This window comes from Biomphalaria glabrata, chromosome 11 (genome assembly GCF_947242115.1).
Source record: "Biomphalaria glabrata chromosome 11, xgBioGlab47.1, whole genome shotgun sequence".
NCBI classification, from domain to species: Eukaryota; Metazoa; Mollusca; class Gastropoda; family Planorbidae; genus Biomphalaria; species Biomphalaria glabrata.
The window spans coordinates 35,925,742-35,942,284 of NC_074721.1; the positions used below are offsets into that span (position 1 = coordinate 35,925,742).

At 35.1% G+C, this 16,543-nt stretch overlaps 1 protein-coding gene and 4 non-coding genes across 5 annotated transcripts; 1 reads left to right on the top strand and 4 right to left on the bottom strand.

The window, feature by feature from the left end:
- Positions 1–235: 235 nt before the first annotated feature.
- Positions 236–3,994, bottom strand: LOC106067477 (heat shock 70 kDa protein cognate 4). Its single transcript, XM_013226660.2, has 9 exons — positions 3,847–3,994; positions 3,132–3,349; positions 2,808–3,013; positions 2,446–2,598; positions 2,065–2,337; positions 1,691–1,973; positions 1,364–1,566; positions 724–1,128; positions 236–613 (listed from the first exon to the last, which is right to left on the bottom strand). Exons 2-9 carry the CDS (start codon positions 3,334–3,336, stop codon positions 392–394), a joined length of 1,950 nt encoding a protein of 649 aa, XP_013082114.1. The 5' UTR covers positions 3,337–3,349; positions 3,847–3,994; the 3' UTR covers positions 236–391.
- On the bottom strand, positions 1,211–1,311 carry LOC129921856 (small nucleolar RNA SNORD14). Its single transcript, XR_008773842.1, has one exon. It is a non-coding gene; the product is annotated as a small nucleolar RNA SNORD14 (small nucleolar RNA).
- Positions 2,669–2,765, bottom strand: LOC129921862 (small nucleolar RNA SNORD14). The gene has a single exon (XR_008773848.1). It is a non-coding gene; the product is annotated as a small nucleolar RNA SNORD14 (small nucleolar RNA).
- A 5,912-nt stretch (positions 3,995–9,906) lies between the features above and the next one.
- Positions 9,907–10,015, bottom strand: Trnai-uau (transfer RNA isoleucine (anticodon UAU)). Its single transcript has 2 exons — positions 9,978–10,015; positions 9,907–9,942 (listed from the first exon to the last, which is right to left on the bottom strand). It is a non-coding gene; the product is annotated as a tRNA-Ile (tRNA).
- A 6,142-nt stretch (positions 10,016–16,157) lies between these two features.
- Positions 16,158–16,266, top strand: Trnai-uau (transfer RNA isoleucine (anticodon UAU)). The gene is made up of 2 exons: positions 16,158–16,195; positions 16,231–16,266. It is a non-coding gene; the product is annotated as a tRNA-Ile (tRNA).
- The last annotated feature ends 277 nt before the right edge of the window (positions 16,267–16,543 follow it).

Genomic DNA, 16,543 nt, shown 5'->3' on the forward strand with positions numbered 1-16,543 from the left:
CAATACTGAAGATATAAGTTTCCATTTAACATTTGCCAAGGTTAGGTAATGAAAAAGTTCTAACACATCAAGTTTCTATGACAACTACAGCTTACATAGATCTATAAAACATTTTCACAAAAAGTTTTTATTAAAGTGTGACCTAAATCAATTCAGTATTTTCAAATTAGAAACCTGATAAAAGTAAGTAAGCTTAGCAACAAATGTAGAAACAAGTACATAAAACAGGATACAATTTGTAACATTTTTTCCAACAAAATATTTATTGAAACAAATGAGTTGCAACAAAAAGTCTCTAAGGTATAAATTATTGTCAATCAGATTTTCATTTGAAATGCTAGGTGATGACAAAGACTATTTGAAAATTAGTTACTGAAACTAACTAGACCATTTAATCTACTTCCTCAATAGTTGGCCCACTGCCTCCTCCAGTTCCAGCTGAATGCTGAGCACCAGCACCTGCAGCACCACTGAAGTCTGGCATACCACCAGCACCACCCATGCCTTGATACAACTTGGTAATGATGGGATTGCACACACCTTCAATTTCTTTTTGTTTGTGTTGGAACTCTTCCTCATCAGCAAGTTGGTTAGCATCCAACCAATGAATGATCTGAAATTACAGTAACAATACATGAGATTTCAACAGAAATTACTTTAAAGAAAATGCATGTCATGGCAAATTAGTCTGAATTTTAAGCTAAATTCAAGTCAAATGCTTACCTCATTGCATTTGTCAATGATGATTTTCTTATCATCAGCACTGATTTTATCTTTAAGTTTCTCATCTTCTACTGTGGATTTCATGTGGAAAGCATAACTTTCAAGGGCATTCTTGGCAGAGATGCGTGTCTTCTGTTTCTCATCCTCATTCTTGTACTTCTCTGCATCATTCACCATCCTTTCAATTTCTTCCTTTGACAGACGGCCTTTGTCATTAGTGATAGTAATCTTGTTCTCTTTGCCTGTGCTCTTGTCAGCAGCCGACACATTCAAGATGCCGTTGGCGTCAATGTCAAATGTGACCTCAATTTGGGGAACACCACGTGGGGCAGGTGGGATGCCAGTGAGCTCAAATTTTCCAAGTAAATTATTGTCTTTGGTCATTGCACGTTCACCTTCATATACCTGTTAGAAAAAAAAAGTTAAATATTAGACTATAGTAATTAAAATTACTAAAATAGATAACAGTACAAAAAAAAAATGTTTATGGTTCAGACATCCAAGGAAGGACAATGGGCCATCTTCAGAATAGAGCTTATTCTTCTGGTGGAAACCGCGAATGTTGTGGAATAAACTTCATCATAACCATGAGAAATCTGATTTTATACTATGTTAAATGATGAACTAAGATGATAATCACCTGAATCAATACACCAGGTTGGTTGTCAGAGTATGTAGTGAAAGTCTGAGTTTGCTTTGTTGGAATGGTTGTATTTCTCTTGATGAGTGCAGTCATTACACCTCCAGCTGTTTCAATACCAAGTGAAAGGGGTGCAACATCCAACAAGAGTAAGTCCTGCACCTCTTCTGACTTGTCACCATGGAGAATAGCAGCCTGGACAGCTGAAGAAGGATGTACATGTTTAATCATTTGCATATAGCTAAAGTCATTATATACAAACTTGCGTTAAAAAAAAACTATATAAAAAAAAAAAAACGGAACAAAAAAACCTATTAAATGTCTTACCTGCACCATAAGCTACTGCTTCATCAGGGTTGATGCTCTTGTTCAATTCTTTGCCATTAAAGAAATCTTGGAGCAGCTTCTGGATCTTGGGGATACGAGTAGAACCACCTACAAGTACAATTTCATGAACTTGAGCTTTGTCTAGCTTTGCATCTCTCAAGGATTTCTCTACAGGTTCTAAGGTGCCACGGAAAAGATCTGCGTTCAGCTCCTCGAAGCGAGCCCGGGTGATGCTGGTGTAGAAGTCAATGCCCTCAAAAAGTGAGTCAATTTCAATGTTTGCCTACAAAAAGAAAGATGAAATAAATCAACTAAACAAAATCATTGGTCTCAGCTAAATTTAATCCAATTGGATTATTGAAACATTAACCAACCTGTGTTGAAGATGATAATGTTCTCTTGGCCCTTTCACATGCTGTCCTCAGACGACGCACAGCACGCTTGTTTTCACTGATATCTTTTTTGTGTTTACGTTTGAATTCCTGAATAAAATGGTTGACCATGCGGTTGTCAAAGTCTTCACCACCTAAGTGAGTGTCTCCAGCTGTGGACTTGACTTCAAAGATGCCATCTTCAATAGTAAGGATGGAGACATCAAAAGTACCACCACCAAGGTCAAAAATGAGGACATTGCGTTCACCACCAACCTGTAGAGGAACAGTCACACCTATTTAATATGTCAAGTTGGGAAAATTATATGAAAAATTCTCATTTCAACCCAAATGTGAAAGTTCATACACTATTAAAACATTTACCTTCTTGTCTAAACCATAAGCAATAGCAGCAGCAGTGGGCTCATTGATGATTCTAAGTACATTAAGACCAGATATAGTTCCAGCATCTTTTGTAGCCTGTCTCTGAGAGTCATTGAAATAGGCTGGAACAGTAACCACAGCATCAGTAACAGTCTGAAATACAAGTTAAAACAAGATTTACATGTGTACCAGAGAATTGTGGTCAATCACTTTGACCATTCGATGGTTCAGACATCCAAGGAAGGGCTAGTGCTATCCTCAGAACTAATGTTCTTCTAGTGGAAACCGCGAATGTTATGGAATAAGCTTCATCATAACCATCTGAAGACTATGTACTACTCTTAAACACACAGGAAACTTACTTTGCCTAAATATGCTTCAGCAGTTTCCTTCATCTTTGTCAAAACCATGGAGGAAATTTCTTCAGGGAAAAAGGTCTTTTTCTCTCCTTTATATTCTACTCTGATCTTGGGCTTTCCACCTTCATTGATGACAGTGAACGGCCAGTGTTTCATGTCAGAGGCCACAGTTGGATCATCAAAACGACGACCAATTAACCTTTTGGCATCTAGAAAAAAACAAAAACATTTAAAGTTAATAGATCTTGAACTTAGTAAACATACTCATACTGGTACTAAAAAAGTACAAACTGCTCCTGTAAAATTTAAATCTAGGATTTAACTTACCAAATACTGTATTTTCTGGATTCATAGCCACTTGATTCTTGGCAGCATCTCCAATGAGACGTTCATTGTCTGTGAAAGCTACATAACTGGGTGTGGTTCGGTTACCTTGGTCATTGGCAATGATTTCTACTTTCCCATGTTGGAAGACTCCTACACAGGAGTAGGTTGTGCCCAAATCAATTCCAACAGCTGGTGCTTTACTCATTTTGATTTGTTAGCTGTTTGAAGAATTGAAAAAAATAGCTTTAACTTTAAATAAATAAATGAAAATCCGAACTAGACTAATTTACAAAAATTAAACTCGATCTGATAAAGATTTTCTTCAGTCAATTGAGTGCTCTGATTAGTCTGATGTATCAAAACTAGATCTAGATTAGATTCTGGACAGTTGATTTTCTGATGATCATATTTATCTACACGCTTACACTAAGCCTTAGTCACACTTAGACACTCAAGTCTATGACTATGGCTTATTCTATCAATCTAGTCACATTCTAGTGTAATCAACTCAAGTCAGTCAAGTATTCAAGGCTAATCTTAATCTACACTTCTCTAGCAGTCTAGGTTAGGCGTCTTGAATCTGAAAAGGACTCGCACCACACTTACATTACTAGTCTAGTTTAAATCTAGTCTACGTTAGGACAAATGAGTTAGATCTAGATACTAATTATAATAAGACCGCGTGTAGGTCTGGACAAATACAGCTACAACTTACCGAGACTAGTGTGTAGAAAATATCTATATCAGCATCAACTAGATCACAACGCTTCAAGCGCAGATGTGTACTTTGCCGGCGTAAGCGAAAGCACCAATTTATTAGTATTCGTGGGCGGTTCTTGCGATATCTTCGAACATTCCAAATGGTATCGATACCGAGACATGATTTTGCGATATAACTAGGTTAGGTCATTTACTTTATATATATATTATTTCCAATATTAAACAAAAATGTTTCTATTTTTTCCCCCTAAAATAGAAAAAGATATATATTCTGAGATACAGCTTATAAATGACCATAGTATATTTTGTATTTAAAAAGCTTCTTGTATAAGATTCAATTTTCACATATTCATTTTTGTTATTTATTCATCATTTTATGAATTAATGTATTTTACAATAAAAGAATAAGATCTATTAATGAAACTAATAATATAAATATTGTGCTTTTTTCTAAAACTTTTTGCAATTATTTTTTTTTATTATAGGCCTACTCGAAGATTAAAAATGTAGATCTAGTAGTTACTTATAATACAAGTACAAAGTAATCGAATATTTTAAAGGCAAAAATTATCTTTGTCCTATAGAAACGGGAAGTGACGTTTATGCTATCGAGAATGTTCTGGAGAAAATGTGGTCTTCTTTTCCAACCAATGGTTATTAAGCAAAAGTATCACGTGCTCTTAGCGTCATTGGCAACACCTTTATCGAGGGAATTTTCTCGTTAAGAATCTTTAAATAGATCTAGCCATAAAACTTGTAATTCTTAAAAATAAATTGTACCGTGTGGCTTTAGATGTAGAGTAGTAGAGAGTCTAACTTGAATTATTGGCATGTTAATTTAATGGCTCAAATGCTTATTCAGCTAGATCTAATGACTAATCGAAATGATTGTTAATAAAACAAAACTTAAATCCTTATTGAGATCTAAATCTATTATTCTAGATAATATTTATATCTACATTTTTACTAGAATTGAACTACTGAGAACTCCTACTCATTTAGTGTAGATTTTTTTTTTTTCAAATTACGGTACCACACATGGTCTACCGGCAATGTCGGTGTGACCTAATTAGCCAGTAACGTACCATTGTGACCTTATGGTTTAGGCCTTTTAGCTTTTTGGGCTAGCCTAAATTGGCTTGCCTGAATTTTGCGACTCATTTACGTATATAACGAAATGCACTAAAAAGAAGGAATCAATATTGTAGACAAAAAACAACAACGAATGATTAAAAGAAGCGAAGGTCATTGCCCTACTGAACGTGTATTTTCGTTGGAATTAAATATATAGAGTCTAGATATCAACATCATTAAACAAACAATATAGAGTCTAACCTATCGGCACTTTGTTTTTCAATATAGACCTATATTCTGATCTATATGAACATTCTTGATAAAGGTTTTGTTGAGTGTTGTGTTGAGTGCTACCGAAAAGACTGGAATGTACTGGCTTGTAACACAGTTATAAATAATGCTCCACTTTAGAACAGGTTATGAATCATTTTAAAGTGTTGAAACTCTTGTTTTGTTTAGGTTAGTGAGGAACTTGGTGTGCTCGTTCAACAGTCTGTCTGCTTGAGGTGTGTTAGAATAGACAAAAATAATTTACTCAGAAGTATGAAGATTCAAAGCAGTGAATGTTTGTATTTGTAGAATAAAACATGAATGTAAAAAAACATGAAATTGGGACGATGTATTCCCAATAATTAATAAATAATTAATTATAATTGAATATCCAGATAGCAAGGACACCTGTTCGGGGCGGATATAAAGCAAGGCATAGGTATATATATATATATATATATATGTATATCATGCTTAAAGAAAATATGCCAAGAAATAAGGAAAAACGATTGAGTTGTGACTGCATTCGTTGGTTTTATGGCTAAATGCTGTGAGGCCAGATCAAACTGACCTTGAGTTTGGACACGCTGGTTACTGGGACAATACCACCACGTGGGTAACGACCATGGTCCTGCGGTGGGGGTGGGGTAACATGTGTAACAACATGGAGGAAAAAAGGGAGAACACTAGTAGAAAGAAAAAAAAAGGTGGGGGGGGGACTAGTGCTGTGTGTCGCTGTGTAGAAAAAAAAAGATAAAGGCGTTGTCCAGGGGGTGGGGGTAAGGAAGTGAACTACACCAGTAGCTTGGCTACACACACACGCGGTACACAGCACTTCATCAACGCGTGACCCAGTTTTTTCCCCCTCCACGTGGTCAGAATTAGAGCCTTGACTGTCTTATTAAAACTGACCAAAACAAAATATTAAATTTAAAAAAAACAACACTTTCGATCGATTATTAGATTGATTCGAGTGGAAAATCTCTCAACACGACTACAATATGGACCATACCGATACTTCTGTAGAAAAAAAAAGTGAATCACAGTAATCTTTGTTTACATTATAATAAGTCAAATTTGGTTTGAAATAAAAATGTATGCAAAACCTTTTACATAACATCTGCGACACTTTTTTTTGTTTTGTTTATTATCAATGTCTAATTTTCATTTCACGCTGCGTTTCCATATCCAGGGAAAATTTGACCTCTTGGTTCCGAAATCTAGAGGAAAAAATGGCATCGGTAAAAATTGCATACAATGACACGGCTACGTACTCTATAGAACTAATAAAAGCACATCTAATAAAATAGATGCAATGACCAAAGACATAATATTGATGTAATCAAACTAACTATAACGAAAATGAAATGGCCGGAAAGAAATCTTAAAAATAAATAATAATAAAATAAAGTAAACCTGTGTATTTTGTGTTGTTTTTATAAAAAAAAATAATTCCGCCTGTCTGTCTGTTATAATTTTAATTTATTTTAATTAAATTTTAATATGGTTAATTTTGTTTATTGATTCATGTTTTGTCATCGACAGTTAACAATGGTGCAAAGTTTCAACTTGATCCGAGAATTGGAAGTGGCATAAAATATACGTTTAAACTTTTAAATTATATTCAAATTTAAGTTCGCCTAATTTTCCGCCTTGTCAAAAAGTGCCCAATTATCCGGTGCTTAAAATTCCGGGTGCCTAAAGATCCGGATGCCCAAAATATCCGGTGCCTAAATTTCCAGACACCGATCGGAATTTAGTGACTGATTTTTTGCTTTGATTTTATTTATTTTTTGGAGAGATTTTAATACTCAACCATCACTTGCCCCAGCGCAGCCAAGGGGGGTTTTGAGTTTAAAACCTCCTAACAGGGGGTTTTGCAGTTAAATCCCCCTCTTCTATAAAACAAAAACAAAAAAATGCAAACGACAATCCCCAAATTCCAAGAGCATAGCTAAGGAAGATTTTGATTTTAAACCCCCCTCCGAAATTTAAGATAAAACCCCCTTTTCAATATAAGATTATCCATACATCAGTCAATAGATTCTATGAGCTTGGCCAAGAGGGGTTTTGTGTTTAAAACCCCTCTTCAGGGGTTAGCAGCTAAAAACGACATATTCAATATAAAAAATACAAAGTACACACTCAAAATTCTATGAGCGTAGCCAAAGGAGTTTTGAGTTTAAATCTCCCATCAGTGGGGTTTAAAGCTAAAAAAAATACCTCTTCAATATAAAAAAAGCAATTTACGCACTCAAAATGCTATGAGCGTAACCAAAGGGGGGTTTGAGTTTAAACCCCCTTTTAGTGAGGTTTGATGCTAAAAAATACCTCTTCACTATAAAAAAAAAGCAAGTTACACACTAAAAATTCTATTAGCTTAGCCAAAGGGGGTTTTGAGTTAAAAAGCGGGGTAAAAACCACCTCTTCAATATAAAAAAAAACACACACTCAAAATTCAATGAGCGTAGCCAAGGGGGGTTTTGAGTTTAAACTCCCTCCTCCAGAGGGCTTTAAGTTTAACACCCCTCCAGATTGTTTTGAGTTTAAAATCCCCCTACAGATAGTTTTGAGGTTGAAAACCCCTCTTCAATATTATTTTATATCAAACTACAGTCACCAAATTCTGTGAGCGTGGCACCACACTTTCATGGAGGACCTCAGAGCAGGTGGAAAGAGGCTTCCGACATCGCCAATGACAGATTTTTGTGGAAGCAGCTTGCCGCCCAATGCTCCGAACGGCGCCTAAGAATTTATGTTGGGGCCTTGTATTCACAATTTTACCCGACGACATCCAAGGCAACGAATCAGAAACGGTTATCAGGCTTTCGTGGTTTGAGTTCACGTCAAAGGTACTGACAGATAAACAGAGGACTTTAAGGTCCACAACAGACTCAACGTGTTTTGATCTGTCCGGCTCACTGAGGTACTCGTTGCAGGTACACCAGGAACAAAAGCAGACTTCTCTAGTCTCTTCATTTGTTTCTTTCCTTTCGATTCGGCACAACCGGTTAATATCGTCGCAGCAATCGTTGTCACGTTTCTCATCTTGAAAGTCACACCCACAAGACTTGCCCATAACACAGACACAGACGGCGCTCCAATTTCCAGCGCTCTCTTCACCACTGCTTGTGCAGCCACAGTCCGTGCCAGGTAACTGCTCCTTCACTAATTAGTCTACAGGCAACTGATCCTTCACCAACGAGTCTATTCCTCCTTTTGCTTGCGACATTATTTTATCACTTTAGTATATTTGGCCTTCCTTTTTCAATACTATCTCCTCCATCTTGTTCCCCATCATTTTCATTTCTTCACGCATCGAGTCGTACATATCTTTTAGCGAGTCTTTCATAGTTTTCAGAAGCTCGCCGATATCTGGATCCACCCCAAACAAGTATTTCCTGATTCTCTCCTTCATAATCCAGAGCCTGCTGAAGACGTGCTCTAAGAATGTCTTTATTCTTTTCAAAGCGTTTCAGACGCCGCCATTTGAGCTTTTCTTTCGGTTCTTTCAATTCCAGCTCGTCTAGCCGTTTCATAGATGCCATTTTAAATAAGATCCTACATAAGGCCGCCGTTGAGTCGCCCAATCCCACTGCCAGACACCAATGTAAGAACTTAAGGGCGGCAACTCAACGAGCCAACTATGTTTATTTACAGGACATCACAAGTACATAAAAAAACATCTGTCATTTTTAGCACAGTCTCTTCATATCGGCTCTAGACTTGGGCGGAACTTATTTTCTTCTTTCTAAGTTCGACATCCTTTTCAGTCTAGTCTATATATATATTTGGCGAGGGGGGGGGGATTTTTACCCCGAAAAAAAAAACATGGCTACGCCCATGTGCCAGACAGACAGATCAGACAAAAGGCGTGAGCTAATATGAGTTTTGTAAAAGATTATCCCCCCCCTCCAACTCGGGTAAACGAAACACCAACATACTGATATGTGTGACTACTGAATGATTGGCAGTGCAGGATTTTATGAGTATAAGCTACATAAGCTTTGAACGAGGCGAGAAACAAGAAATTAAAACAAAATTGTTAGTTTAAAACTAATGCTGATATTAAACGTAGTTGTATCAATTAGTTTGGATCTGTCATGTCATTAAATTTGTAATAGGTCTAGGCTAACAATAATACAACCGCGCGATTAGAAATATTTTTACCAATTGTTTTTGTTTTGAGCAATTGCATACTTTTAGTTTTCTCAATGCGCTATAATCCTAACAATTGTCTGGACCAGTTGGAAAGATGTGGGTATCTGGGTGATTGCTTTTTATATGCATTCATATAGAAAAAAAAAAATTGGGCGAGGCGAACGAACTGAATCGGCACCTTCGATATGGTCACGGAGGTCACGCATGAATTCGAACTCAAGGACTAAAGCCTCTTCAATCTCCTCAAGCTGGTACACTAACCATCTTCTAGGGGAGTGCTTATGAAAATAGTATGTAGATATAATCAAATGGGACCTCAAAGCAGTGGACATCGATGTTGACTTCTGGAAAGACATAGCCCTAGACCGCACTATGTTGAGAGATGTTGACTGAACTCTAAAAAAAAGAATCCTTGGTAAGTTTGCCAAATCTGGTAAACTCGATTATCATGGATTATAGAGGTCTAGTTACTTTTATAACTTAGGTTTAAATATAAACACTCACAAAGGTAAGAAAAAAAAACAACAATATTTTTCGCAAAAAAAAAAGCTGCCCCGGGTGAGGATCGAACTCACAACCTCCGCATAACTTATCCCATGGCCACATGGGGAAGGTACTGTCTATAAGTACGGCGCGCTAACCGATTGTGCCACCGGGGCAGATATTGAGACACGTTCAAATTAAGAGAGCCTTCGTAATTATCATGATTATCTTAGTTTAGTGGGCGTATTCCAGCGTGCTTTCACGATATATCAGATATTATCACAATCATCGAAATAGTAGCATATTTTAGTCAGTGAGTCTCAAATGATAAACATTAATAGATCTATAATATACTCTTGTTGTATAGAGAACATGTCAGTCAAGTCAAGTCAAAGTCATATGTACATGGAACACTTTGTTTTGGACATTGTTCGAATACTGATATTAACATATTTCACACACACACTTTTTTAAAAGGTATTTCATCTGTGATAGTGTTCGCTTAGCTGAAGTATGGAATGTTCGGGTCAGGTGCTAATTGACAGGTCATTGACATAAATAATTTAGACCTTATTTTTCATCCCCTACTAAGTCTCATGTCCTTCTTGTTCATAGTAAAACAACAACTTTTAGGTAGATCACATGACTTCCCTCCCTCAATCAAACTAAAGTTTCGATCACGTATCGCGTGACAACACATTTTATTATCCCGGAAATGTAAGATAGATCAGTTCATCAATTATTTATTTTTATTTTCATTTACTAATAGGACTCAAGGGAATTAATAACGATTATATATGTATTTTTTCGTATTATTGAGTATCAGTGCTATCCCTTTTGCATATGGCCGACCCCATGCAACTATGAGTCTAATCGCACAAAAACAGTTTGAGAGGCGTTGTATATATGCCTTTTATCTAATATACACACGATTTATCATCTAGGTCTCCAATGTCTGACTTCGTTAAGTGGCTGTGTTCATCTTGGATCTTTCTGTAATAGCACGTCATGTGACACCATGCTAATATTGATCCCTTTATATTATAGTTACCAAGGGCGGATTTATAAGGTTTCGCGAGGAGTTGTTTTGAAGTAACCCACTAGACGTCAATTGTATATTCCAAAATGTATCCAAATAACTGAGACTCAGTCTTGGATTATCTATGTCCCACAATTAATAGTAGAGTTTAAAATATGATTCTTCCTCTGCAAATAATGTTAGAGCTACCACAGTATACTTTGAAATAACACATACTAAATACTTAGAAGAACAATTATTCTTGCGTTGAATACACTGAAAAAAGAGATGTAGCCTACTAGCTGAAATGGTATGTTTGTTAGAATGTCTTCCATACTATTGTTTGGATAGTCTCCCTTCACAAATGGTATGTTTGTTAGAATGTCTTCCATACTATTGTTTGGATAGTCTCCCTTCACAAATGGTATGTTTGTTAGAATGTCTTCCATACTATTGTTTGAATGGTCTCCCTTCACAAATGGTATGGTTGTTAGAATGTCTTCCATACTATTGTTTGAATGGTCTCCCTTCACAAATGGTATGGTTGTTAGAATGTCTTCCATACTATTGTTTGAATGGTCTCCCTTCACAAATGGTATGGTTGTTAGAATGTCTTCCGTATTATTGTTTGGATAGTCTCCCTTCACAAATGTTATGGTTGTTAGAATGTCTTCCGTATTATTGTTTGGATGGTCTCCCTTCCCACCACTTCTTCGAATTGGATCAAATTCGTTGAAAGAAAGTAGAGATTAGTAAGTGATGGGCACTACTCTGTTAATACCGCACTAGTTCAGGACCCTTTATGGACACACCAGGGGGGACGTTGTCATCATTGCTGTAGTCTGTAACGTCATTGAATCCTATTGAAATGTCGAATTGATTTATAGGTTTTATATATATATATATATATATATATATATATATATATATTATAAAGTAGAATGTGAGGGGTATGTATGTATGGATGTATGTTACTTATAGACATCAAAACCGCTTGACCAATCTTGATAAAACTAGGCAGGAATGTTCCTTGGGTACCAACTTAGACCGTAGTGTATGTATTGTAGCCCTAAAACAAACTTAAGACCCTCAAAAAAAATAAAGTTGTCCGACTCTATTACAGCTATAGTATTTTATGGATCTAGGCCATGTCTACAATGTTGACATGAGAAAAGATAGAAAGGATTTAGACCTAGATCTAATTTTAAGAAATACACTTTGCGCAGATAGTTTTTTACTTTGACACATGAAAAGACAAAAGAAGATCCATTGATTTCATTATATAATAAAATTAACCTTCAATTTTGTGTTTCAAAAGCATTTTTTACATTAATTAGTTCCTTATATCTGTGACTACAGATTTCCTGACGAACATTCTTTCATTAGACAATACCGTAATGAATCGCGTACTAAAAATTAATTCGTTTAATTGTTTACTTTATAATCCCATCCCTAGATCTAAAACTCTAATTCAACTCTAAGATGATAAAACTTCTCTTCGCACAGATAGTTTTATACTTTAACACATAAACATATTAATTAAAGTCCATTCATTTCATATTTTGATCAAATAAACATTCAAATTTGGTTTTCTAAAGCTACATTCACCTACGAAAGCTGCGAAGCCGAGTTGAGATAGGTCTAGATCTATATTCATTCATGAATCGCGTACTAAATATAATTTCGTTTAATTGTTTACTTTATAATCCCATTCATTTAACAAAGCTATCGCTCTTTTCGTTTTTAATAGATAAGAATGTATCGACTTCGGGTAATCCCATTTTCGCAAACCGAATTTTATTTTCGTAGCGAAAGAGAAAAAACTTGAAAGGATCATTAGTTAAGTTTAACATACATCTAAATCCAATCCACTAGATTAGTAAACACAAACTTAGACCCGAAGGCCGCGGGTAAAGTCTGGCGAACATCCTTTCATTAGACATTACCAAATGGTTACACATTAACAGTGATTAACACATCTCTCTACTGAGTCTATTCCTAGGCCTAGGTCTAAAACTCTTATTGAACTCTAAGATAATAAAACTTCTTTTCGCAAAGATAGTTTTATGCTTTAACACATAAACATACTAATTATTGTCCACTCATTTCATATTTTAATCAAATTAACATTCAAATTTGTTTTTCTAAAGCATTTTTAATACATTCGTTCGCTGTTCGCTAAATAAAGCTGCGTAGCCGTGTTGAGATAGGCCTATATTCATTCATGAAAAAAGGTCACGCATGCGCAACACAGAATGAACTCTATAAAAGGCAACTAGATTAGTGTAGATTTAGATCTATGTCTACCTCAAGATCTACTTTATACTTTACCACATGAACATACAAAATTAAGTCTATTCATCTCAATTTTTAATCAAATATATGTAGGCCTACAAGCAAATGTTTTAATTTGGAAAAATGGATTTAAGCCTATTAGCTATTCTGATTTGATAGCTTCATTCACCCTATTTTTACATTGACACATTCGCTTTACTTATTACATTATTATTTCGTTTAATTGTTTACAAAACACTCTCAGTGACTATATCGACAGTAATGCGCAAATAAAGACCCGCGGGTCGCGGGTAACATATGTCTAGTATATTATAAAGTAGAATGTGAGGGGTATGTATGTATGTATGTATGTATGTATGTTACTTATAGACATCAAAACCGCTTGACCAATCTTGATAAAACTAGGCAGGAATGTTCCTTGGGTACCAACTTAGACCTTAGTGAATGTATTGTAGCCCTAAAACAAATGTAAGACCCTCAAAAAAAATAAAGTTGTCCGACTCTATTACAGCTATAGTATTTTATGGATCTAGGCCATGTCTACAATGTTGACATGAGAAAAGATAGAAAGGATTTAGACCTAGATCTAATTTTAAGAAATACACTTTGCGCATATAGTTTTCTACTTTGACACATGAAAAGACAAAAGAAGATCCATTGATTTCATTATATAATAAAATTAACCTTCAATTTTGTGTTTCAAAAGCATTTTTTACATTAATTAGTTCCTTATATCTGTGACTACAGATTTCCTGACGAACATTCTTTCATTAGATCTATATTCATTCATGAATCGCGTACTAAAAATTATTTCGTTTAATTGTTCACTTTATAATACCATCCCTAGATCTAAAACTCTAATCCAACTCTAAGATGATAAAACTTCTCTTCGCACAGATAGTTTTATACTTTAACACATAAATATATTAATTAAAGTCCATTCATTTCATATTTTGATCAAATAAACATTCAAAATTGGTTTTCTAAAGTTACATTCGTTTACGAAAGCTGCGAAGCCGAGTTGAGATAGGCCTAGATCTATATTCATTCATGAATCGCGTACTAAAAATTATTTCGTTTAATTGTTCACTTTATAATCCCATTTATTTAACAAAGCTATCGCTCTTTTCGTTTTTAATAGATAAGAATGTATCGACTTTGGGTAAACCATTTTCGCAAAACTAATTTTATTTTCGTAGCGAAACTGAAATAACGTGAAAGGATCATTAGCTACGTTTAACATACATTTAAATCCAATCCACTAGATTATTCAAAAGCAAATGTTTTAATTTAAATAAAAATGGATTTAAGCCTATTAGCTATTTTGATTTGATAGCATTATTCACACTATTTTTACATTGACACATTCGCTTTACCTATTACATTATTATTTCGTTTAATTGCTTACAAAACACTCTCAGTGACTATATCGAAAGTAATGCGCAAATAAAGACCCGCGGGTCGCGGGTAACATATGTCTAGTATATATATATATATATATATATATATATATATATATATATATATATATATATATATATATATAAATTGTTTGTTAATATGTATAATGTCCTATGTCCAAGCATAAAGACAGTCGACCTACATCTTTATATTCCAGACTATAAGGGCATTTTCTTTGAAGTTAAAAAGTTACACAATTATTCATTAAACCTGATAAGACATAAATCAATTAATGAGAAAATTAGATGTATATATGGATTTAATCCCCTTATTACCTTTTGACATGTTTTTTCTCCCACTTCCCATTCTCGGATAAAGTTGAAATTTGGGTTAATTATTCATAGTCGATAGCAAAACACGAATCAATCCGAAAATTAACCAATTAGTTAATCGTTTAGTACGTAATTATTAAGTTTTGTTTTATATAGCAGAAAGGGAGATAAACCCCGTAATTGTAAGATAAATGGAAGTACTTCAGATAAGCTTTATTTTCAAACGTTTTTTTCAATTGCTTGTTTCCTGTGAGTTGGGACAAAACAAAAAAAAGGCTTTTACAAAATAGAAATTTAAAGATCTGGGACGCTCTGAGTACCAATTTCATCTTGCCAGTCGAACACAAGTATTGAGGTATTCATGAAGTTGAACACAAACATTCATCAAGTCTAACACAAGTATTCATCAACCCCAACATAAGTATTCATCAACTGCAACATAAGTATTTATCAAATCCAGCATGGGTATTCATCAACTGCAACATAAGTATTCATCAAATCTAGCATAAGTATTCATCAACTGCAACATAAGTATATATGAAGTCCAACACAAGTATTCATCAACAACTAACACAGGTATTCATCAACTCTAACATAAGTGGGCCTATTCAGAAGGACTTTGTCAATGATGCTACATATTTCTAACCTGCAAGTTATTCCAAGTTGCAGTACCACTCAACCTAACTCAATATAGCCTACTTTATACCTTTAGCAAGGCTACAGCATATCTGCCCACGGACTCCCCGTACATTTCTCTCTAACCGCAGCATTTATTTGTTTATTTATTGGTTTTATCTATTTATTTATTTGTGTTCAAACCAGAAGATATGAAGGATTGAATTCGAGTGTCGAATAACCTAACGTTAAAGCAAGCAAAAGAGCAAAGCCAGACATTTTGACATAACTAGGCCGCTGTCAGCCAGACGCCATAGGACAAGTCTTTAAAAAGAAGATGTCCACCTTTTTGCCGGACATCTGGTTACCCCAAAAGTTAATGATGGTATAAATGATAACTTGAGAAGTAGTAGGCTAATTCTTGATCTAATGTTCTATATCAACATTTCTTGATGCTTGATTATTGTGTAATGGAGAAGTTAAAGAACACTATTTACATATTACATTTGGACATTACATCATTATTACGTGGTATATAGACGTTTACGCATGACACGTAATTTGCATATATTGAACAACCGCATACATCACATTGCGCCATCAGCATCTGGACAACAGATGGTGGACTTGAAGTTATTTTGTGAAGAAATGTTCGAAGCCCCGGTGGCACAATCGGTTAGCGCGCCGTACTTATAGACAGTACCTTCCCCATGAGGTCATGGGATAAGTTATGCGGAGGTTGTGAGTTCGATCCTCACCCGGGGCAGATTTTTTTTTACTTATAATAATGAAAAAAGTAACAATGACGATGACAATAATATGTAGAGTATATGAAGAAAGAACAAATGGTAAAGATAAAGCGTCAAACATTTTTTTCCCTAAGACATGCTGTATTGTTATCGTAAGTTGTAACTACTAAGTAGACACATACGTAGATAGAGTCTATACATGGAGTCTCAGAGATATGGGGAAAGTGAAGTACACAAAATTAGATGGACATGTTACATTCTAATTAATTTTTGAATAAATAGATATACACTGCT